The sequence below is a fragment of the Balaenoptera ricei genome, chromosome 7 (genome assembly GCF_028023285.1).
Source record: "Balaenoptera ricei isolate mBalRic1 chromosome 7, mBalRic1.hap2, whole genome shotgun sequence".
NCBI classification, from domain to species: Eukaryota; Metazoa; Chordata; class Mammalia; order Artiodactyla; family Balaenopteridae; genus Balaenoptera; species Balaenoptera ricei.
Genome location: NC_082645.1, coordinates 76,515,084 through 76,540,386, shown reverse-complemented (window position 1 = coordinate 76,540,386; position 25,303 = coordinate 76,515,084). Strand labels below are relative to the sequence as shown.

At 37.8% G+C, this 25,303-nt stretch overlaps 1 protein-coding gene across 1 annotated transcript; it reads left to right on the top strand.

Moving 5' to 3' along the window:
• On the top strand, nucleotides 1-25,103 carry SLC40A1 (solute carrier family 40 member 1). The gene is made up of 8 exons (XM_059928325.1): nucleotides 1-402; nucleotides 896-963; nucleotides 6,399-6,558; nucleotides 8,787-8,902; nucleotides 14,119-14,245; nucleotides 20,981-21,223; nucleotides 22,034-22,687; nucleotides 23,851-25,103. Exons 1-8 carry the CDS (start codon nucleotides 360-362, stop codon nucleotides 24,162-24,164), a joined length of 1,725 nt encoding a protein of 574 aa, XP_059784308.1. The 5' UTR covers nucleotides 1-359; the 3' UTR covers nucleotides 24,165-25,103.
• Nucleotides 25,104-25,303: the final 200 nt, after the last annotated feature.

Sequence of the window (25,303 nt, the reverse complement as noted above, 5' to 3'; positions counted from 1 at the left end):
CCGAGGCGGCGGCGGCGGCGGCGGCGGCGGCGGCGGCAGTGGCGGCAGCACCCACAGGACACCCGACGCGGCTCGGCCGGCCTGTTGAGCCTCCCACCCGCTTCCATAAGGCTTTGCCTTTCCAACTTCAGCTACAGTGTTAGCTAAGTTTGGAAAGAAGACCAAAAGAAGACCCCCGGGCCGTTTTCCTTTTGTTTTTTTGTGTTTTTTTTTGCTATAGTCGTCGTCGGGGGCTTTTTGCACAGAGCTGTTGTGTTTTCAGCGGTGCTCTCTTCAGTTCCCTGCCCTCCTCTTAACAAGCACCTCAGCAGGAGCGGCAGCCGTAGCAGCAGAAGAGCAAGCGGGGGGCGCCTGGTGTCATGACCAGGGCAAGAGGGCAAAACCGCCGGGGAGGATGCTGTGGTGAGTGGACCGAGCGCATGGGGTAGAAGCAGGTTGCGCAGTGGAGACCGGCACCTCCACGCAGGTTCTGGAGGAATGTGGCTCAGCTGTTAACCAGTGTGATTAGTAGCTCGTTCGACTCATATTTTGGTGGGGGTTAAGGAAGAAAGGCATTTCAAGGTATGGGAAAAGGGGCGTGCACACAGGCAAGGATGGACAAGTAGACTGGGTGGTTTGGATTATCTTGTCAACAATAAAATGGAGTTAAAGAATGTGGAATCAAGAGCTTTCTTGACTGTATGTGAAGTTACACAGTTATTGACCAAGAGGTCATGCTGAATTTTTCATCGACCCATCATCCATTTCTAGGTGACTTGATGAAATGTACATGGTTTGCCCCACAAAGTAGTTTTCAATAATTATGTTTAATAAGGACAAATGAGTAAGCATTCCAATCTCAGCTCACTCAAGTGACTAAATACGCTTTTTATCTACCTACTGTGTGTCTTTGCAGGATCCTTAGCAAACTACCTGATCTCTGCAAAATTCCTTCTCTACCTTGGTCATTCTCTATCTACATGGGTAAGTGAAAATCTACAGTAATTCTTACAACATAGTTGCACAATTTCTTGTTTCTCTCATTTGGGCCAGTTGTATTAAGCCATCCTGCAGTTTTGTCATGCAGCTGAAGAAATAAATCAACCAAACACACATGCTCTAACGAAAAAGTTATTTTCACCAAAGATATTTTCCCATAGGTGTTAGTAAATGCTGTTAATTATTGAGCTATCATACTTTATGTAGACTGGCAGCTATCAAAAAACAGGATTAACAAGGACAGGACTATTTGCATTGTTTGTAAATTGTATTTTGCATTACAAGGGTTAATAAATGGTAATATCTGCTCATAAGAATGGATGGATGTCTCATGGACCTTCTATTTTTTCACATTTTAAGATATTTCTCTGTTTTCTTCTTTTGTTAAAATTATAAGTTCCAGCCTACTGCGCTATGAAAATACAGTAGAATAGTGGAGTGACTGAGTTAGGCTAAAAATAGCATTCTAAGGTTAATTTAAATATAACTGACCCCAAGAACAAAAATATGAGTGATGAAAATTCTGGTCTTTTAAAATGTTATCTGTAGCTAGACATGTGTGGGGCATCTCAGTCTAGCTTAAAAACCATCATCCAACGAAAAGCAGCAACTGACTCATAATTCTCCCTCTGACTTCTTCCATGGTCTTGGAAGAGTCCCAGTGTTTCTGTGGGCCTGGATTCCTCCATCAACACTCCTCAACCCAAAAGAATAATCCCCAAAGGATGCTAGATGTGTATTTAATTTAATGATGATTAGAATCTTTTAAATTAAACAATTGGTCTTATTGTTTAAAAGCAATAAACCTGCGTAAATTCTATTCCTGCCTCGTGTATGATATTTAATTTAAAAGAACCATAAGTAAGGGGAAAGAATTTTGAGAGTAAATTTTGTAAATGTTACTTTCTTTTTAAACTGGAAACTTCTTTTGGATCGTTCTTAAGACATGAATGCAAACTATTGTATGAGGAAATCTGTACCCATGCCCTTGGGAAATTATTAAGCTAAGTTATCAGCTCTTTAAGAAATAGCAGTTCAAAGATGGCTTTTTTAGAAAGGCCAGCTTCTTTCTCCCCAGAGGCTTAGACAGGGATGACTCTGCAAATACATGTAAACAAGGTGGAGTGGGCATGAGTTTCATTTCCAATAACTGATGATTCTAAGTAGAAATTGAGTGGAACTACCCTTAATTAATTTAAATACAATTAAATTGTTCTTCCAATTTAATTCAGTAAGTATTAAGTATTTAAAAAAACCCAATAAGTGATGGAGATAGTACCTGAAATTCTCACCTTGTGGTCTGGACCTATCTCTTAGGGGAAGAAGGTGCCTAACTTCCAAACACTGATTAAGTTTAAGGTTTATGCGACCTTTCGTTATTAGGTTGGCAGGTCAGATTTGCCAAAGGAGTGGAACTGTGATTGTTCCAGGAGGATCTTTTTTGTCATGAGTGAAAAACACAAGAAAAGTGACAGATGCTTACTCCAGTCTTACAGTAAATTGAGCAAAAGGAGTTCTTGTGGGAAACTTGGATTAAAACAAAACAAAACAAAACACAGCAATTGTAGTCATGTAAGTTTTAGTGGATTTTCACTTATTGCAGAGGAGTGCAAAAGAGGAATGCTCTCTAATTCTATCTTTTGAGTTTTGTCTCCTGTTTGACACTTTGCCTGATTTTATTACAACAAAAGATGTCTGCTTATTTATTATATATGTATATACATACGTATACATGCCTATCTATGCATTACCCTACTGACTCTGCCGAATCATGGTTTCCTATACACTGAGTATAGAGGTGTTAGGGTAGAAGATTATATTGCATTAGGTCTGTGTGAGGTTGAATGCTTTTTATTTCTGACTTCATTTCTTTCTGCCAGTGGATCAATATATTTTACTCTATACCACTGGAATACAAAGTATGGTAAGAAGTGGATCCTGTCATCAAGGAGCTTATAATTCAGGTTGGGCTTTAAAAAAATATATCTAATTACAAAAAGATAACTAACAGTGTAAGGCAGTGAAAAAGGGTGGCCAGTGCTAAAATCTTATGCATTATGCTATGGACTGTCTCCATTTATATGCCATATGTCTGCATGGTGCCAGATCTTACTTCCTTGGGTTTCTGCTCATAGGTCTTTAACTACTTCATGCAAAATGCCACCTTCCTGCCCCACCCTACTGCATTTTTCCTCATAGCATTTATACCACCTGACCTATTCTAGATTTGGTTTTGGTCTCTGTTCACTGGGATGCAAGCAGCATGAAAGCATGAATCTTGATTTTGGCGCAGTGCTGAATTTCTAGTGCCTGCAGTATTGTTGGGTACATAGTAGCCTCTCAAAAAGTATTCAGTGCATTAATGACTGTGATCATTCATTCACAGACATTCATTTGGCCTTTGGCTCTCAGTGCACTGGAGATAGATGAACATGTAAACAAATCTTCAAAGTATGATGAGAGCTTGTGGGAGGACAGGAAATGGACGTTAGGAAGGAATGGGTGGGTGGGCCTGAGATTGCACTTGGTCAACCTTTACAGAGAGTTTACCTGATTCTTGGGCTTTGTGAGTGTAGAGTCTGTTTCTTCTTAAAGCCTAAACCCTTTGGAAATTGGGGCAAGTGGAGCAGTTTTTGTTTGTTTGCTTATTTGTTTGTTTTTTAATTAATTAATTAATTTTATTTTTGGCTGCATTGGGTCTTTGTTGCTGCGCGTGGGCTTTCTCTAGTTGCGGCGAGGGGGTGCTACTCATTGTTGCGATGCTCAGGCTTCTCATTGCAGTGGCTTCTCTTGTTGCAGAACATAGGCTCTAGGTGCGCGGGCTTCAGTAGTTGTGGCGTGTGGGCTCAGTAGTAGTGGCTTGTGGGAGCACGGGCTTAGTTGCTCTGTGGCATGTGGGATCTTCCCAGACCAGGGCTCAAACCTCTGTCCCCTGCATTGGCAGGTGGATTCTTAACCACTGAGCCACCAGGGAAGTCCCAAGTGGAGCAGTTTTATTCCTGTCCATCAAGGAGGAGGCGTGCCATACAGGAACAAGCAAGAGAGAAAACTTTCATTTCATAGCACTTGTTTCAAGTCCTGCTTTAAAGCGAAAAAATAAAACAACAAAGAAAGAAAGAAGCACCTACTATATAGCACAGGGAACTATATTCAATATCCTGTGATAAACCATAATGGAAAAGAATATGGAAAAGAGCACATAACTGAATCACTTTGCTGTACACCAGAAACTAACACAACATTGTAAATCAACTATACTTCAATAAAAATAAATTTTTTTAAAAAAGGAAGAAGCAATAGTAGTGGAATAATATTTCTTATTCTTTATGTTAAGAAAGAGGAAATTCACTCATGGAGGCAACCTATCATTTGAGGCATTTATATGTTTTTGTCTTTTCAGAGGAATAGAGATTAGGATAAAGTACCTCCCCTCGCCTCATGCCATTTTATTCTAATCAAATCTAAATTTGTTTCTCATGTTAAAGATTAAGAAAATAGCTTAATTTGTTATTCTTATTGACATTTTTATCTTAATGTATAAACTTGTCTTTTTATTGGTTTCAAGCAAATTGTATGTGAATATATATTTTTAGTCATTTAGTACAATGGTATTTGAAATGTAATTCCAACTTAAATGGAAAAGATTTCTGTTTTCAGAGCAAACTTTAAAAAGCTGTCCCAGAAATATGAATTATGGTACTGATTAAGCGTCAAACTTCTTGAACATTCATGGAACAAATCTAATGTACCAGAACAATATAGTTCATAAATAAGTCTTACTCTATATTCATTTACAGCCGGGATCCACTGCATATCCACTCCTTTGTTGATTCCACAGTTATTTGTTGTGTTTCTACTCTGGGCTCTGCACTGTGCTGAGGGTTGAGAGTGCAGAAGGTTCTAGAGCTCACATTCCAGACCATCGAGTGAGAATCAGTCTTTCAAGCATGGTATTTCCACTGGCTTCCAGTGTCTGTTTTAACGTTTACTTGACCATGTTCACCCTATCCCTCAAGGCCCTAATCTTATGTTAATTTTAAATTGTGGTTCTAAACAATGTTCATAATCCTCTACACCAAAGTTTCTGTACCTTGGCGCTATTGACATCTTGGGTTGGGTAATTCTTTGTTGTGGGGGACTGTAGATGCCAGTAGTAAATCCACCCTTGCAGATGTGACAACCCAAAATAGCTCCAGACATTGCTTAGTGATCCCTAGAGGGTAAAATCACCCGCACTTGAGAAATACTGGTCTACATGAAGTTTATTATAAATGATTGCTACAGAATATGTGCATCAATTTAACTTTGGATGCATAAGATTGTTGTCTTGCCTTTATTAAATGTTTAAAAGCATTTGCCATACTAGGATAATACTTTGCTCCTTATACATTAAATTTTTCAGGAGGATGTTAAGAGACATTGGAAAGAACTAGGAGTGTAGTACTACTTCCAGTCTATAAGGAGCCTAGCCTGGGAATTTAGTTTCCTGTAGTGATTTCTTACAGAGATAGGTTATGATAGAACATTGTTGTCCTGTTTTAGGTTAACCTTACAAGTCAGGGGTGGAACCTAAAAGCTCATAACTAGGTCCATTATAGATTTCTTACACATTAATTTGCCTGACTCATTTAAAAGCTTCTGTTATTCCACATTTTACAGCAATGAATTCCAAAATTCCCTGTATACTCTGGAGTGAAGAAATATTTTTTTTCCCCTTTTAAAACTCGTCTGTGTCGAAAATAACTACTGTGTCGAAAATAACTAAATAACTACTTATGTATTTATTTCTGACATCTTCATTCATATGGTACCAGAATATGCACATATTAACTTCCTCTTTCTGATTGTTCTGCTGTTTTATGACTTTGAAATTTATTTGTGAAAATAGAACATAGATTTTAGAATGTTAGGGGTAAAAGAAACTTGAGAGGTCATATAGTCCATTCTTACCATTTTACAAGTTGGGAAACTGGCTCTTTCTTGACATTCAAGGCATAACTGACATTTGTAAACTATACTTGTTTCTTTCTGGTTCAGTAGCAAACTCCTTTATGCCTTTCAAATCAGGATAGGTAAATCCCAGGCCCGGCTAGAAACCTGATACAAAAAGGAGCAGGTTTTATCTCAAAAAAACCTCCTTGGGCTTGGAAACTGTATTTTTTTCTAGAATGATAATGTTTGTTTCATTAACATCATGCTTTTTTCGGGTTTACTTAGTATCTGGGCAAGAATATTTTCCATTGTGCCAGGACAAACAGTTTTAACACCTGACTACATTCAACCCATAGAGGAATTGTTGACTTTGAGAATCTCATAATGTAGCCGGAAAGTGCCCTTTTGTTAAGGAAGCAACTTCTTGAGTATAATTGACTAGCAACCTACAACATTTTATCAGAACCTTTTATTTTCTCTTATTCTAGGGGGATCGGATGTGGCACTTTGCAGTGTCTGTGTTTCTGGTAGAGCTCTATGGAAACAGCCTTCTCTTGACTGCAGTCTACGGGCTGGTGGTGGCAGGGTCTGTTCTGGTCCTAGGAGCCATCATTGGTGATTGGGTGGATAAGAATGCCAGACTTAAAGGTGAGTGGTGTTATAAAAGCCTTTGTGTTTGTGAGACGAGTGCCTGAGCTAGAGAGAAACCTCTGTGACTAACCCACTTTGCGTCTGCAGCTGCCACCTGAGTGATGGAGTGCTCAGTGGCAGCACCTCTGCATGGAGGGTCCCGGGGCTCCTGCCCAAAGTTGGGATGCCAGGATACTGAGTTTATAGATTTTTGTGGGGTATCTTTTTTGGCTGTTCATAAATTACAAATGTTAATGATTAACACCATGGCACTTTTCTGCGAACCATGTTAAACATTAAGAGTTTACTTAACTCTGGTATCCTTTAACCATGACTTGCACTGGAGTTCATTTAATGTGACGTTCCTGGGACAGCTTTAACATCTATCCTTTGGGTTACTGTGTTTTATATAGGCAGGTGTGTAGGGGAAGTGAAAACAATGGATTCAGAAAAGAATACCTGAGTCTGGATCACAGAGAGCTGAATTATACATTTTTGAAGAAAAAAGAAGAAATGATAATATATTGACATTTATTCTAGAGCATTAATACTGAAATCATTAAGTATTGTATAGGAAAGAGAGAAAGTGAATGAACAGTTTAATTATTCAGAATATAAGGGCAATTTGGATAATAATTCAGGGCAAAATTTTCCTGAGTTCCTCAGTTGATAATGCTAAGACCTGGCCATGTCTATCCTAGACACGAGGGAAAGATTGAGGTATCTGTGTCTTTCAGTGCAGGATAACTGCCCCCGGATAGAGAGCAACTGGATTATCAAATTCTAGGACTTGATGCTATTAGTAAAATGGCCAAGATGGACATTTTTCTATTTTGAGAATCGATAGACCAAAACACATATAGAAAAGGGTTTTGTATCCTGGAAAAAAAATTCCTACTTACTTACATCATTATACATAGGAACGTGGGAATGTTATACATAGAGACCTTTAACCTTATGACTGTTGAGCACTGAAATTGTAGTTTAGGATAGAATGTTGAGTTGGATGAAGAAGAGTGTGGTGGGATAGCAATCTTGCACTTATCCTAGGTAATCAACTCATGTGACAACCTCCATGAAAATCTTCTTTGATGTCTCTAGGCTGAGTTAACCAGAGACACTTTTTTTTCCTGCACTCCCATGAAGCTTTGTTAATACCTCTGCTATTGCACTTATGCTCTTATAATTATCCTTTCACATGTCTACCTTTCCTCTGGTCTGTGCGGTCCTGAAAGCCAAGAACCTCATTCGGTTGATATTTAATAGCCTTGTGCAATGAATGAACGAATTATATGTTCGGATTTTATTTCAAATTAATTTCAGAAAGCAGTTTGTTTTGTCTCAAGGCTTTGATATAATCTTCCAAGCCAGAATGAGCTTTACTGTCCTTAAAGGCAAGAGCTGTAATTATACCTTACATATACAACCCTCTGTATTTTTCAAAGTGCTTTCATAAGTATTTTATTTGAGCATCAAAATGACCCCGTAAAGTAAGGAAGGCAGGTATGTATTATATCCTCACCTTATAGACACAGACATAAGAGATATTAAGTATTCTGCCCTAGATCGTCTTCCCTCTTGAGTGGTAGAGAAAAGACTACAAGGTGTCCTTACGTGGTATCCTAACCTGCCCTTATGCCAGCCCTTTATCTACATGGGTGCCTCAGTCTCAGAAAGTTGGCATTTTCTGTAAGAAAAGGTGTAGTTTAGAATTTCATAACAATGCAAATAGCTTTAGTAAAAGGAACACACTGCTGCTTTATTCTTGGCAGTTTTTTATATGTCCTTCCTATTTATCCATACGCTCTTACCAAGTTCAGCCTGCCACCTAGGAGGTTATGGATTCCATGACCTCTTACTTAACCTCCTCCATAACCTCCTACATGTTCTTATTTTTGCCTAAGCTACAAAGGCCTGAGAGGTGGATCTTGTTTATGTAGTTAATATAGTTCTGTTTATGACAGTAAACTAAAGAGTATAAACTAAATGAAAATGTGGTCATTATGAATGGCTTCAACTAACAGGAAAAATGAGGGGTAGTTCTTTATTCTGTCTGCAAGTTTTACTGGTCTGATGTGATATGCTGGGCCCTACTGGAAATAGTTGAGGCAGGATTTACTTCAGGAATATTCTTATTTCTTGTAGTAATTTGCATATGCATATACAGTAGAACAGTGATGTATGGATAAAAACATCTCCTTTGAGATGTTTCGGTGTATGAACACTTTGTTTCTCTCTCTGTATAGTGGCCCAGACTTCACTGCTGATCCAGAATGTTTCAGTCATCCTGTGTGGAATCATCCTGATGATGGTTTTCTTACATAAAAAAGAGCTTCTGACCATGTACCATGGATGGGTTCTTGTAAGTTCTCAATAAGATTCTTGATGGTAGAAAATTGAATGTCTGTTAGTGGTAGAAGCTGAAAACTCTTTGAGGGAGTGTCTTTTCACAAATAGGGCCTGTTAATTTTTTTTTTTTAATAACTGTATATTTACAAATTTAAAGATACCAGAAATACATGGAAGTCAGAGAAAAAACCAGCATGGAAATCAGAACATGTTCAGAATGGAAAGATAATTTTTTAAATTTAAACATAGCATGTCAAAACCAGTAGGATACTTCTTTTTTTTTTTTTTTTGTAATACTTGAGAATAATTTTATTAGTAGTATTACTAAAGAACAGTGATTATTTTCAGTCTATAGTCAAAGTATTTCCTTCCCCTTTGTTGAATGATTATTGTGTATAAGTTGTATTAGATGCATTTGAATGATAGAAAAATGATTCAAGTGTGGATCCTGTAGCGAGATTAGATGTGACACATAGTAACTATGATACATGGTAGCATGGTTAAGTGCCTTCGAGAAAAATGGAGTTCTGGGTTGGCCATTTAGGTGGGCCTTGAAAATGGGATGTTATTCTCCCAAGATTTCATTATGAAATATTTCAAACATTCAGCAAAGTTGGAAGAATTCTCCACTGAACACCCATATACCTACCACTTAGTTTCTACTTCTGCCATTTTATTACACTTGCTTTATCATATATTTATCCATTGGCACATCCATCTTCCCATCAATCCCTCTTAGTTTTTAAAATTTATTTTTGGAATGATGGACTGGCATTCATAAAGGCATGAAAATAGGGGAAGCACAGTTTCTCTGAGTGATGGATGTATGCAACACACAGAGAAGGTTTGAAAAGTGTAGTAAGGAGAGTTTCTATTGTCAGACTGAACTTGGACTTTATATACATTATGAAAATAATATTGTGTTATAGACCAAGTTTTTCTATGAGAGTATATGTTTGTTTTTATCATATAAGAAATTATGAAAATAGTATTACATTTTTCATTTTTTAAATGCAATTTCTCAGAAACATGTTCATGTGTAAGTATAGAGCATGGAATGCAGTGTAAAGACAATGTGCTGCGTTTGATTTAAAACTGATATACAGAATTTGGTAACACAGGGAACAGATTACATAATTGACTTAATGCGACTAGTAGACATTTATAAGATGTTTAGACTTTTGCTTGGTGTGTTTTTTTTTTTTCTAATAGCAGGTTCTTATTAGTTATCCATTTTATACATATTATTGTATACATGTCAATCCCAATCTCCCAATTCATCACACCACCACCACCCACCCGCCGCCACTGCTTTCCCCCCTTGGTGTCCACGTTTGTTCTCTACATCTGTGTCTCAATTTCCGCCCTGCAAACCAGTTCATCTGTACCATTTTCTAGGTTCCACATATCTGTGTTAATATACGATATTTGTTTTTCTCTTTCTGACTTACTTCAGTCTGTATGACAGTCTCTAGATTCATCCATGTCTCTACAAATGACCCAATTTCGTTCCTTTTTATGGCTGAGTAATATTCCATTGTATATATGTACCACAACTTCTTTATCCATTCGTTTGTCGATGGGCATTTAGGTTGCTTCCATGACCTGGCTATTGTAAATAGTGCTGCAGTGCACATTGGGGTGCATGTGTTTTTTGAATTATGGTTTTCTCTGGGTATATGCCCAGTAGTGGGATTGCTGGGTCATATGGCAATTCTATTTTTAGTTTTTTAAGGAACCTCCATACTGTTCTCCATAGTGGCTGTATCAATTTACATTCCCACCAACAGTGCAAGAGGGTTCCCTTTTCTCCACACCCTCTCCAACATTTGTTTGTAGATTTTCTGATGATGCCCACTCTAACTGGTGTGAGGTGATACCTCGCTGTAGTTTTGATTTGCATTTCTCTAATAATTAGTGATGTTGAACAGCTTTTCATGTGCTTCTTGGCCATCTGTATGTCTTCTTTGGAGAAATGTCTATTTAGGTCTTCGGCCCATTTTTGGATTGGGTTGTTTTTTTTTTAATATTGAGCTGCCTGAGCTGTTTATATATTTTAGAGATTAATCCTTTGTCCGTTGATTCGTTTGCAAATATTTTCTCCCATTCTGAGGGTTGTCTTTTTGTCTTGTTTGTAGTTTCCTTTGCTTTGCAAAAGCTTGTAAGTTTCATTAGGTCCCATTTGTTTATTTTTGTTTTTATTTCCATTACTCTGGGAGGTGGATCAAAAAAGATCTTGCTGTGATTTATGTCATAGAGTGTTCTTCCTAAGTTTTCCTCTAAGAGTTTTATAGTGTCTGGTCTTACATACAGGTCTGTAATCCATTTTGAGTTTATTTTTGTGTATGGTGTTAGGGAGTGTTCTAATTTCATTCTTTTACATGTAGCTGTCCAGTTTTCCCAGCACCACTTATTGAAGAGACTGTCTTTTCTCCATTGTATGTCCTTGCCTCCTTTGTCATGGATTAGTTGACCATAGGTGCATGGGTTTATCTCTGGGCTTTCTATCCTGTTCCATTGATCTGTGTTTCTGTTTTTGTGCCAGTACCATATTGTTTTGATTACTGTAGCTTTGTAGTATAGTCTGAAGTCAGGGAATCTGATTCCTCCAGCTCCGTTTTTTTCCCTCAAGACCGCTTTGGCTATTTGGGGTCTTTTGTGTCTCCATACAAATTTTAAGATTTTTTGTTCTAGTTCTGTAAAAAATGCCATTGGTAATTTGATAGGGATTGCATTGAATCTGTAGATTGCTTTGGGTAGTATAGTCATTTTCACAGTATTGATTCTTCCAATCCAAGAACATGGAATATCTCTCCATCTGTTAGTATCATCTTGAATTTCTTTCATCAGTGTCTTATAGTTTTCTGCATACAGGTCTTTTGTCTCCCTAGGTAGGTTTATTCCTAGGTATTTTATGCGTTTTGTTGCAATGGTAAATGGGAGTGTTTCCTTAATTTCTCTTTCAGGTTTTTCATCATTAGTGTATAGGAATGCAAGAGATTTCTGTGCATTAATTTTGTATCCTGCTACTTTTCCAAATTCATTGATTAGCTCTAGTAGTTTTCTGGTAGCATCTTTAGGATTCTCTATGTACAGTATCATGTCATCTGCAAACAGTGACAGTTTTACTTCTTTTCCAATTTGTATTCCTTTTATTTCTTTTTCTTCTCTGATTGCCATGGCTGGGACTTTCAAAACTATGTTGAATAATAGTGGTGAGGGTGGACATCCTTGTCTTGTTCCTGTTCTTAGAGGAAATGCTTTCAGTTTTCCAGCATTGAGAATGATGTTTGCTGTGGGTTTGTCGTATATGGCCTTTACTATGTTGAGGTAGGTTCCCTCTATGCCCACTTTCTGGAGAGTTTTTATCATAAATGGATGTTGAATGTTGTCAAAAGCTTTTGCTGCATCTATTGAGATGATCATATGGGTTTTTTTCTTCAATTTGTGAATATGGTGTATCACATTGATTGATTTGCATATATTGAAGAATCCTTGCATCCCTGTGATAAATCCCACTTGATCATGGTGTACGATCCTTTCAATGTGTTGTTGGATTCTGTTTGTTAGTATTTTGTTGAGGAGTTTTGAGTCTATATTCATCAGTGATATTGGTCTGTAATTTTCTTTTTTTGTAGTATCTTTGTCTGGTTTTGGTATCAGGGTGATAGTGGCTTCAGAGAATGAGTTTGGGAGTGTTCCTTCCTCTGCAAATTTTTGGAAGAGTTTGAGAAGGATAGGTGTTAGCTCTTCTCTAAATGTTTGATAGAATTCACCTGTGAAGCCATCTGGTCCTGGATTTTGTTTGTTGGAAGATTTTTAGTCACAGTTTCAATTTCATTACTTGTGATTGGTCTGTTCATATTTTCTATTTCTTCCTAGTTCAGTCTTGGAAGGTTATACCTTTCTAAGAATTAGGGCCTGTTAATTTTGATCTCTGTGTCTACTTTAATATCCCCTACCATTTTTGTCTTGTTTTGTTTTTTGGCCCTTAACAGGCGTTCATTAAGTATTGTTTGAATTTAAATTTTGTTCTATTGGTTGTTTTCTTGTTTGTTTTGTTTTATTTTATTATGTATTTTTGGCTGCATTGGGTCTTTGTTGCTGTGTGCGGGCTTTCTCTAGTTGTGGAGAGTGGGGACTACTCTTTGTTGTGGTGCATGGGCTTCTCATTGCGGTGGCTTCTCTTGTTGCAGAGCACAGGCTCTAGAGCACAGGCTCAGTAGTTGTGGCACATGGGCTCAGTAGTTGTGGCTCATGGGCTCTAGAGCGCAGGCTCAGTAGTTGTGGCACATGGGCTTAGTTGCTTCGCGGCATGTGGGATCTTCCCGGATCAGAGCTCGAACCCATGTCCCCTGCATTGGCAGGCAACTTCTTAGCCACTGAGCCACCAGGGAAACCCCTTCCTGTTTGTTTTCTAATGGCAGTTCTAAGAGTATTACATAATTCAGTTGCTAGTTTTAAGCTCCTTATTATTAACCTGTAATTTTTCACACCATTTAAGAAATGGTATCCATATATACATATATATAAATCAGTCATGATTGTGTTCTTCTAATAATAAGTGATACTTCTGTTTGAGGACATGGACTAGATAACTTCCCACACTCTGATTTCATGATAGCTTGATGGAAAAGAGGAGAGAGATGGGTGTAGTGGAAAGCAGTGAATTTGATGTTCCTATTAAATCTTCTTAGGTATGTTTGGATTGATATTGTAGAGGTTCAAAGCCAGGTAGGACAAGAAATCTTCTAGTCTATTGCCTTCATTTTGTTGATGAAAAAAGTAAGACAAAGTGATGTTAGCTGATTGCCCATTGTCATGCAACTGGAAAGTGTCAGAACTCTTATTTAAATTCAGGTCTTCTCACTTCCCCTTCACTGTTTTTTCCAAAGGACATATTTGTGGGGGAAATTAAAAACCACCCCTATGTTAACACTTTATGATAACTATGTCACATAAATGTGCATATGACTATTAAAATTTTTTGTATTATGCGTACCACAGATGATACAGATTAGAAAGACATTATGCCCTTTAACTTGACCACTGGTGTTTATTGTTTCATGTGTACAAAGTAGAATGATTTCTTATGTTTTTATGAAATGAAATTAAAATAAAAATTTTATTATTATGTTACCAAAGACCATTTTAAACTATATTGTACAGTGAGGTAGGTATAGTGTGGTAAAACTGACATTTTAATAATTTTTTCCTGTAATTCCTTAGACTTCATGCTATATCCTGATCATCACTATTGCAAATATTGCAAACCTGGCCAGTACTGCTACTGCAATCACAATCCAAAGGGATTGGATTGTTGTTGTTGCAGGAGACGACAGAAGCAAACTAGCAGGTAATTTGCTTTTCTCTTTCTACCAAATGGGTTTTATCAGGATTCACTTTAAATCAGTGGTAGTAAATGAGGCTTAAGCCTTTTTCTCCGAGTATTTTTTAAGAATAATAAATTGAAGTCATAGTCTTTTTCTTACAACATTATCTGTCTCAGTGCAAAGATTTACCTCACTGTTATGAAGCTAATTTATAGGATAGTGACCTTCTCTTTTAACCTGGCAAATAGAAGAACATTTCTTTTGAGCTCTTTCTTTCAAATTCTGTTAACTGTTTCTAAATGTTTACTTAATACTTAGAACAGTGAAAATCTGACTTGTGATTTTATCAGTCATACTGTGGATATTATTACCAGTACTTACTGGTTATACTATGGATATTGTTTTTATCCAAACAAATGGAAACAACTTAATTCTAGGAGAGACTCTAGAAGTGAATTCCTTCAACTTTAAAACCATAATTGGTAACTTTTATTATATTATGTATGGTGTAATGTAACTGCTATTATGATACTAAAGAAATACAGGGTAGAACATAGGTTTTTAAAAAGCTTGCATCTTAGTTGTCCATTGGAAACATATACAAGAGGAGCAAAGAAAGTCTGAAGAATGCTTACAAAGCAACACGTCCATTACATCAAGATTACTTGGGCTCAGAAAAACCTACCTCACTCGATATTCCCCACCTGTCCCCCAATATAGCACCCAGACACAAATTGGATTGAAATTACACAGAGTAAAGGAGGAAGGGTACTCCTATCTACCGATCTGGTCAGCTGAGTCAACTCTGCTGGTCATTGAGATAATGGGTATCACAAACACATTTCCCAACCATCCTGACTGACAAGGAAACCATTCCTGATGACTTCAGTGGCTTATCAGGACACAGAGGCAAGATTGAGGACTGGGGTCAGCAAGCAACTTTGTTTGACTAGACATGTGGTTTAAAAAAAAAAAAAAGGTAGAAAGGAGGTTGAGAGAAAGGGTACAAAATCTGTGGAAGGTCTAAATGAAGAAAATGAAGGATTTGCTTAAGTCATCACTTTGTGGTAGCAGTAATAATACTGCTCCAGATAGAAATACCACAGTGATTTTAGAGGATGGTGAGTGTGGAAGATGAATTTAACACATGTGAGTCTGGATTGCAGGAAATTCTCTCTGGAGCTAAAGTAGTGATTCTCACTGATTTTTCTTCCTGTGATCATTTACTAATAGGAAATAATTCCATCTCTCTTTTTTGTCACATGGAATTAAAAGATAAGACTTTGTCCTTTTTTTTTTTTTTTTAAAGTTATTTACTTTCTGTTATTTACTTTCTCTTTTAGTGTGCAATTTTAAGGATGTAATACATGTCCATGTTTTAAAATTCAAAGGGCACAAAAAGGATATATTTTGAAAACATCACATATATATCTGTTGAAATGTATTTGGGGAAAAAAGTGGCTTTTAAGATGATTTTCTTTCTCTTACCTGAATTTCTTAACTCATGTTGTCTCTGTGAAGTCTGTAGAGTCTGTAATTGAAAAAAAAAAGCCCTGAGTAAAGAGAAGGTTACACTGAATCTTTAATTTGTGCTAAATATCCAAGTAAATAAATAACAAAAACAAAGATCCCACATAACTTTCTGGGATCTTTCTGACTACAAAGTGATATTCCAGAAAAATAACAAAAATATGACTGGCCATTTCTCAGCTGTCCTTCTTTATTTGAGGAATTATTGCAGAGTGGAAAAATCCAGGCTAACCAGTCTATTTTCTAACCTTCTGGAGTTTCTCAAATTTAAGAAAGGAAGTAAGCTGCCTGTTGAACTCTTGTCCACTGTGAATTAGCTTAGGAAGCGGTGCTGTTTCAGATCCAGCCCCTGGAACGGGTTAGTAACCTAATGAAGGAAAACCTCCATGTTGTTTTTCCTCAGGTTTCGACCTCCATGTTTGTTTTAAAATTAATTAAAAACCATGCTTCAAAACAGGAAACAGAAACTTCTTCCATCCTGAGGGTCAGCAAGGCTCTAACCATGGGTTTTTGGTACCATTCCTGCTAGAAGGCAGAGTTATAGAACAGAAAAAAAGGAGGAGGGTAAAGGAAAAGTAGAAGAGAAAATTTTGAGGTTGCCAGCAAAGACTTAGAAACCAAGCAGGAGACGGGGCAGGGCCGGCTGAACCGGTTGTGTGCGTTGTGAGGGGTGTGTGTGTGTGTGTGTGTGTGTGTGTGTGTGTGTGTGTGAGATGGGGGAGGGGTGTGCCCATAAAGAGGGAAGGTTGTGAGCTGGATGCTAATTGCTCCCATTTCCTCATCCCAATGTTTCTTGATTTCAGAGTAGTTTTTAAAATTGGAAGTTGTATCACCGAGGGTAAAGAACAAGAGAAATTTTCCCTGGAAGGTTGAAAAGTTTTATAACTCCAGTGGCATCAGGTCAAAATATAGCTGTTACCATCTAATTTAGACAGCTCCAGGAAAGATGCTCTTTTTCCACATAAATACTGTTAATTAATCTGTTAACTAATTTGTCTAGGTACTTGATTTAGTGTTTTATTAAAACATTCTTTTGAGCCATGACCCTTAACCTGTCAAACCTTTTTGAAACTCATTTCCTTTGCCTGAGTTTTTATTCCATCTGTTGTTTTATTTCCTTCTTCATTTCCTTTGTTAATCACTTTTTATTAATAGCTTCTGAGGTTTTTCTTGTCCACCATTCTAAAGAAACATCTGCTGGCTGGCTTGATCAAGTACGACAGATAACTTTCTTGTTTGAACTCTATTGACTGAAAATTGATTTCATATTTGAGGTAGACAAACCTGCTAGCTACTATTTGCTCAGCAAATCTGTTTTTTATTATTATTCTATGAGATGTAATATACCTTTTATAATAGTAAGTAGTTACTGAATGTCATGCTCTGTGCCACAGCTGTAGCTGAAAACAGTTAAATTGGAATTAAATGAGCACAGATTTGTGTGTTTGCGTAAGAATAAATACAAACCTGCAAAAGGAATATGTTTGCACATTCAGAGGACCAATTCTTCTCTAGCCTGTGAACAGTAAAATGAGTAGGTCTTTTTCAAAATTATTATTTCATTCATTCTGCTTCAGAAAAATAAAATCTGTTTTCTGACACTACATTACATCTAAACATTATTAGCTTCCTGAGATAGAAATTTCTAAATTCTAAATAAAAGATAGAAATTGGTGGCATTAGGAAGCTTCATGAGCACTTGAAAATGGAGGTAGTGAAAGATTAACAAATCATTTTAACTAAATTTTGTTCTTGTTCTGGGGCCTTCAGATCCAAGAGTATATTTTCATTAGTACTTGATTTTTGGATTCAGATTATTGAGTTATTTGGATCAATTCTACACTTCCCTGTTAGGAACTTATTAGTAGGGGCAGATGGAAGTTAATGAGGCCATGGCAAAAAATGGCTGTGTGTAAGATCAATGAAAACTGCCTTTGCCTCTCAAGTGAAAGGTGAAATATGTCAAAGTTCTCCTGTTATCATATAAGCATTCTGCACACATAGGACTAATTGGGAGGCAGTTGAGGACCAGGAAGAACTAGAGAAAGAATAATGGCAGTTTTCTATTAATGTACTTATTAGTCACGTACTGCTTTTCCCTTAAAGTGCCCCACATAATTGATGAGGACTTGTCTCAATAATTTTCACTCTACTCCATGAGATAGAGAATGAGAAAGTAGGTTATTTTCTTGATTTCCTCTCCTTTATTCATCTTGTCCTCTACTCTGACTCAGCTACATTCCCATGGTCATACCCTAGACCTTGGTATCACCACTAAACCCTCCCTTTTCATAATCTCAATCTCCAGCATCCAAGACTTGAAGTATACCTCCTATCTTTCCAGCTCACTCCTCCTGGTACCCCAGCCATGCGCCAACCTGGTTGGCACCTACAAGCCATTAATTCCACTACCTTTTTACTGCTCATCACCTTTCTTGTCTCTCCTTCTCACCCAGCTTAAATTCCAAGGTCAGTTGTTCCAACCATATGAATACCTCCTAGTGTATACCCTCAGCTCACTTGGCCTCCTCTCCTTTTGTCACTTTCCTTTCATAAGACCCTGCTTAAATCCAATTCTCCACAGTAGCACATGGCTGGTAAAAAACGTACAACTTTGCTCTCTCTTAAAGCTCATGACCACTGGGTTCAAGTTGGCCCTTTCATGCTGCCAGATGATCATACTATTTTCTTTGGTCCCTTCCTTCTCCCACTTTCCTAAAGGACTGTTTCTCACTTTCTCCTTTTTCCTCGTACATTCAGTACCTCCTCTCCCATCCTCACTTTCACTGATGACCTTGCTTTGTATTCTACTGAGAAAATGGAAAAATGAGAAGAGAACTTCCGTGTGCTCCCACCTTTGCATCACTCTTCCTAGCTGTACCTGAGGCCGTTTACGTGACCTACACTGCTGAATTGCTTGCGTTCCTAAGAACAACTCTGCCACTTGTGCAGTAGATTCAGATTCCATCCCTTCTCATCTACTGTATCATTTGCATCAGCATATAAACATGCTATAACTTTTCTCATCTTTTTTTAAAAAATAAATTTATTTATTTATTTATTTATTTATGGCTGTGTTGGGTCTTCGTTTCTGTGCGAGGGCTTTCTCCAGTTGAGGCGAGCAGGGGCCACTCCTCATCGCGGTGCGCGGGCCTCTCACTGTTGCGGCCTCACGTTGCGGAGCACAGGCTCCAGACGCGCAGGCTCAGTAGTTGTGGTTCGCGGGCCCAGTTGCTCTGCGGCATGTGGGATCCTCCCAGACCAGGGCTCACATTCGTGTCCCCTGCATCGGCAGGCAGACTGTCAACCACTGCGCCACCAGGGAAGCCCAACTTTTCTCATCTTAAAAATCCCTGTCTCTGTCACCCCATTTCTTTGTTCTTCTTTTGAACAAAACTTAACAAAAAGAAATATCTGTGCTCACTCTTTCCAATTTCTTTCCTTGGTCAGGGCCTTGCTTTCCATAATGCCAGGGGGGCAACATTCACATTGTGAATCCAGGGTGTGCCACTCACTTAAAATATAATAGAAATGGTGTCCCCTGGAGTTGGCACCAATCTCTTAAACCAACTTCAATCAGGCATTTGCCCTTACTGCTCCACCAGAACTATTCTTTATGAGGTCCTCAATACCTTCCATGTGACCTGTCTAGAGCTGATTGTCAGTGCTCATCTTTCTTGACTTACCAGCATCACTTGCCAGTTGATTACTCCCCTCTCTTTGAAACACTGTTACCTCTTGGCTTCTAGGACACCCTGCTCTCCTGTTTTTTCTCCTCTTTTGCTGATTCCTCCTCATCTTCCTGACCTCTGAACATTGGCATGCCCAGGACTCAGTCCTCAGACCTTGTCTCTTCTCATCTACCCTCACTCCCCTGGTGATCTCATCCAGTGTCATTGCTTCAAAAATCAAGCTGCCGATGACTCCCAAATCTGGCACATGCTTCTTCCCTAGACCCCAGACCTATATGACTAACTGTCTGCTTGATGGGGCCTCTTGTATCAACATCTCTAGAACCAGATGCTTATTCTTTTGTCCAAAACCTGATTCTTCTAAAGTCTTGCCTTTCTCAGTAAGTGGAAACTCTGTCCTTCCAATAGTTGCTCAGGGTAAAAACTTTAATTCCTCTCTTTCTGTCACATAGCATATCTAATCTGTTTTCAAGCCTTCTTGATTCTACTTTAAAGTACCTCCAGTATCTATTTCTCCACTTCCATTGCTACTGTCCTGCACCATGCCACATCATCTCCCGCCTGTCTCCCTGCCTCTGCACTTGTCTGCACCCCTCCCCCCCACACACACTTACTTTACACTGTTTTCTCATCACAGCAGCCAAAATAAACCTTTAAAAATATGTCCTGTGATACCACCTCTCTGTACTTTAACTTCCAAAGGCTTCCTGAGTCATTCAGTATAAAAACTGAAGTTTGAGTAATAGACTAAGACCTTACATGATTAGGCCAATCTTCCCTCCTCTCTGACTGCATCTCTTCCTATCCTCTCCCTTCCTCATTCTGCTCCAGCCCTACTGGCCTCCCCGCTGTTCCTCTGGGCAAGCTCCTCCTGCCCCAGGACTTTTGCACTTCCCTTGGTCTGGAATTGTCTTTTCCCTGATATCTGCATGACTCACTCTTCTGCCTCCTGCTGCTTCACGCCTCTGCTGTGATGCTCTCTTTTTTTCAGTGAGTTCTTCCCTGACCTTGCCATATATAAAACTGAAATTTCCCCCTTCCCTTGAGCACTCTCTATGCCCTTTTTTTCTGCTTTATTTTTCACTACAATATTTCATGAACATCTGACATGCTCTATATTTATATGCTTGTTGATTTATTATTTTTGTTTTCCCTTGGGAGTGTAAACTTCATGAAGACAGGGAAGGATATTCTTCATTTTTTGCTATGGTGCCAGAATGGTGCCTAGCTCATAATAGGCATTTAATAAATGCTTGTTGAAATAAATGAATGTAGAGTTACTATTGAATTCATTTTTTAAAAGCTGATGTCAGGCTCATTTATATAATCCCAAGGGAATCACGATTTTTGAGGCAAATTTAATATGACTTGATCCAAACAACAAATGATTTTCTAACAAAATGGTTTGCTTGCAGAATGCTTTTAGAAGTTTACATCTTAGGAGTCTACACTCTTAGTTGAGTTGTATTATGTAAGTGGGCAGTCTCTCTTTGATAGATTTGCACACTTACCTGCCTCTTTCGCCTACCTCTGTAGATATGAATGCTACAATACGAAGGATTGACCAGTTAACGAACATCTTGGCCCCCATGGCTGTAGGCCAGATTATGACATTTGGCTCCCCAGTCATTGGCTGTGGATTCATTTCGGGATGGAATTTGGTATCCATGTGTGTGGAATACTTTCTGCTCTGGAAGGTTTATCAGAAAACCCCTGCTCTAGCTGTGAAAGCTGCTCCTAAAGAGGAAACTGAGTTGAAACAGCTGAATGTATACAAAGGTAAACTCAACAAAATGTTTAATCCCTTTATTCTTATTTTCAGACCTTAAATATTGGTTAAGACGGAAATAATTTTGAATTTATATCAGGTTTAGTTACCCCTGAAGGTCTGCATGAGGTTAAATATATCAATGTGGTAGTAAGTCAGAACCCAGGCTGTTGAGGGTCGGAGGAGCAACTCTGGGTTGAACCTCAAGGGGTTGGAATGGGACCCCTGACCCTTTTCCTTAACAGGAACAGCAGACACAGAGGGGCAATTCATTGAGGGAGGGCTGGGCAAAGTTGAGCCATAGGAATGGGAAGAACAGTGGGAGAAAGAGAACAAGAGAATTCCTAGGAGTCTATAAAGAAGGGAGTTACATGCCATTTGTTAAGACAGTGGAAGGGAGTGAGGACATGAGGCTGACATTTTTCAAGAAGAGAAGAGGAAGTTGGGCTTCTGAACAAATGTAATCTTAAAAGGGTCCCAGAAAATAAGATTCTGTGTTTCCCCAGATAATTATTATACATTATCTGATCTGTTTTCCTGCTATTTACTTTGGTGGGATTATAATTTCTGAGAGAGAGGGGAAGCGAGGAGGGGAGAAGTATCAATAGTATTTTGTTTCTTTAACATAAGTACTTGGAGATTGTTCCTTGGCTGGAATTCTTAGATGAGTAAAAGAAAATACATTTTATATTGTAGTAGCCAAGGGTATCCATGGGTGATACCCTCCGTGGGTGAGGGAAAGGAGAGAAGAAAAAATACTAAGATAGTTGGCTTTTTCCCCCATGTCCCCTCCCTCAAATAATAATGTCTTTTATTAACAGAAACTGAGCCAAAACCCCTGGAGGGAACTCATCTAATGGGTGAGAAAGACCCTGACGTCCATGAACTTGAACATGAGCAAGAGCTAAGTTGTGCCTCCCAGATGGCTGAGCCCTTCCGCACCTTCCGAGATGGATGGGTCTCCTATTACAACCAGCCGGTGTTTCTGGCGGGCATGGGTCTTGCTTTCCTCTATATGACTGTCCTGGGCTTTGATTGCATCACTACAGGGTACGCCTACACTCAGGGGCTGAGCGGGTCCATCCTCAGTATTTTGATGGGAGCATCAGCCGTAACTGGAATAATGGGAACTGTGGCTTTTACGTGGCTACGTCGAAAATGTGGCCTGGTTCGGACTGGTCTGATCTCAGGATTTGCACAGCTTTCCTGTTTGATCTTGTGTATGATCTCCGTGTTCATGCCTGGAAGCCCCTTGGACTTGTCTGTTTCTCCTTTTGAAGATATCCGTTCTAGGTTCATTCAAACAGAACCACTTTCAATTACACCTACAAAAATATCTGAAATCATCTCTACAACTGATATACACATGTCAAACGGATCTGATCCTGCTAATATTGTCCCAGAGATGAGTCCTAAATCTGTGCCTATAATCTCTGTCAGTCTGCTGTTTGCAGGCGTCATTGCTGCTAGAATCGGTAAGAAATCTCTTTTTGTATATTGATGAACTAAAGTGTGTTTTTGCAATGTGGTTTCAGATAATTCAGCAGTAAGTGGTCTAAAATATTCCCTGAATGTTAATTTAAGCAAGATCCACTATTTATCCTTATGTATAATCCAGTCACTTATTATGAAATTTTTATTTTATAGTTTAAAAAATCTATATTTGTGTGTGTGTGTGTGCGTATGTATGTATACCTTCTTAAAACATGGTTAGGGCTTGAAAATTTTTACTAAATGGATATCTTACTCTTTTAATGTAGTTTACTTAATTTTTCAAAAGATATTATCAGTAATAATTATACTTTTAGTAATTTAGAGTCTTTATATTGCTATAACTTTACCAAAAGGACTGTAATTTAGCAAATATTTCAATGGGACAAGGTAAAAAAAAGCGTTTGAGGTTTAAATCAAAAAAAAAAAAAATAAGACAGTAGTTAGAAAAAAAAATCCTTGAAAGGTCTTCTCTAGCTGATATTTGTTTATTGTATACTTTGCCAAACAAATGGATTTTATAGCTCTGGAAGGAAACATAATGTAAAGACCTCTTACAAAGTAAAATTTAAGTAATCATTAATAGAGTACTGATGAATTATCTCTGCCTGAATTCATTCTTGAAATGAAACCATATTTATCCTGTGATACAAAGCAGTTCATTAATTTATCAAAGACATTAATATTTAAGCAAGACAGCTTTATTGTAGGGGCTTTAGAACCCAAACAGTAAATGTATTAATGGTTTAAAGTTTCTTTACACTTTAACGATAACAATATATTAGGTCTACTCATTTTAAACTTTAAAAATACTAGTAATTTTAATAGGATTTATTATATCTCTGATTTCAGAGTTTTGCTTTCATAGTATGAATAATCACAGAAAAACAGAATTAAGAAGTTTGTAGATTAGACTTATTTTTGTCTTGTGGCTGTAAAAACAATTTCTTGAAGCTACTAATAACTCAGTGTTTATTAATGAAAAATAATTCTCTAAGGCTAGGCTATGATAAATATACATATGGTGACTTTAAGGTAATAGGGTTAAGTATGTATTTTGCACATGTCAACAGATTTTTAATCTATAAATCTGAAATGTACAGCTATAAGTTAAAATTAAGTTTCTAAAAAATATCTTTTATTATAGGTCTTTGGTCCTTTGATTTAACTGTGACACAGTTGCTGCAAGAAAATGTAGTTGAATCTGAGAGAGGCATTATAAATGGTGTACAGAACTCCATGAACTATCTTCTTGATCTTCTGCATTTCATCATGGTCATCCTGGCTCCAAATCCTGAAGCTTTTGGCTTGCTCGTATTGATTTCAGTCTCCTTTGTGGCAATGGGCCACATCATGTATTTCCGATTTGCTCAGAAAACTCTGGGCTCCCAACTTTTTGTCTGTGGTCATGGTGATAAAGAAGTTACAGATGCAAATCAAACTAATACATCGGATGTGTAAGACAGTTTAACTGTTGCTATCCCTGTTACTAGGTTATGTAGAGCACATGTGCCTATTTTGTACTTCAAAATTCCAATAAATGGCTCGGTGTCTGTCTCTGGTTTTACCACAGCTATACCTTCAGGGCTAAAAGCTAGTTAGGAAACTTGAGCCAGCAGAAATGAGCTGGTTAATTTCCCTTATATTTAAGGGTGGAAAAAAAATAGAGAAAGAAAAACTCAGTTTAAATATGGAGACTAAAATAGTAACACTGATTTTCCCTATTTCTCACGAGTAGGTAAAATTTACATAAAAGAGTGATTAGTCATGTGAATTAAGTTATTCTTTGGCAGATTTTTATTACCTGTACTAGAATTCAGATATGTCAGTTTTCCCTAACACTCTTGTTCAAGTCTAGCTAATTTACTTTTTTAAAAAATCTTATTCTCAGTTATGTTATAAAAACAAATTCTCTTCCAAGTTTGAAGATTAAAATTTGATAACCAGTATTATCCTTATTGATCCTATTGATGTTAAGGGACTTTACCTCTACGTGGAAAAATGAAATACTTAACTAGAGTTCTCTAATAGGGTTTATGGTTTAACTTTAGAGACCACCTTTGTATTTTTCTTATTAGCTAGGGCAAAATATTGTATTAAGCATATGTAACACTTCATAAAATGGCTATTGTGTAAGCTGAAGATAGAAGCAAAGCTGTAGAGTAGATTTATAACACAGTGAATGCATGAGGACTTCAAACACGCCAGTGGTTCGGCCATAGAAACTAGAAGTTAAAAGTCACACGAAGGGCAAGATCTGGATTTAACTCACGTTGCTATCCTTAATGATCTCTGTCATGGAATATGAGGGAATTAGCCTCCAGCCTGGCAAGTTAAATGTAGAAAGCAAGCCCAAACTTGGAAAGGTTTTGTTTTATAAATCATTTGATTTACTTTTAACATGCTTGGTAGAGCATTTTTACTTTTACTGTTTTGTACCCAGGAGTTATTTTTACCTAGTTGTAGAGCAAGACTGTTCATAAATGTATCCCTTTCAAACATCTTTGAGAAAAATGGAGGGAAAATAACCCCTTTTATATATATATTTTACAAGTAAAAACTGTTTTACGAGTCATTTTGCAACATGCCAGTACCAATGG

Coding starts and splice junctions, on each gene's coding strand:
- SLC40A1 (XM_059928325.1), top strand. CDS start 360: ATGACCAGGGCAAGAGGGCAAAACCGCCGGGGAGGATGCTGTG. Junction 964..6,398: donor GTCATTCTCTATCTACATGG/GTAAGTGAAAAT, acceptor CTCTTATTCTAG/GGGGATCGGATGTGGCACTT. Junction 22,688..23,850: donor CGTCATTGCTGCTAGAATCG/GTAAGAAATCTC, acceptor CTTTTATTATAG/GTCTTTGGTCCTTTGATTTA.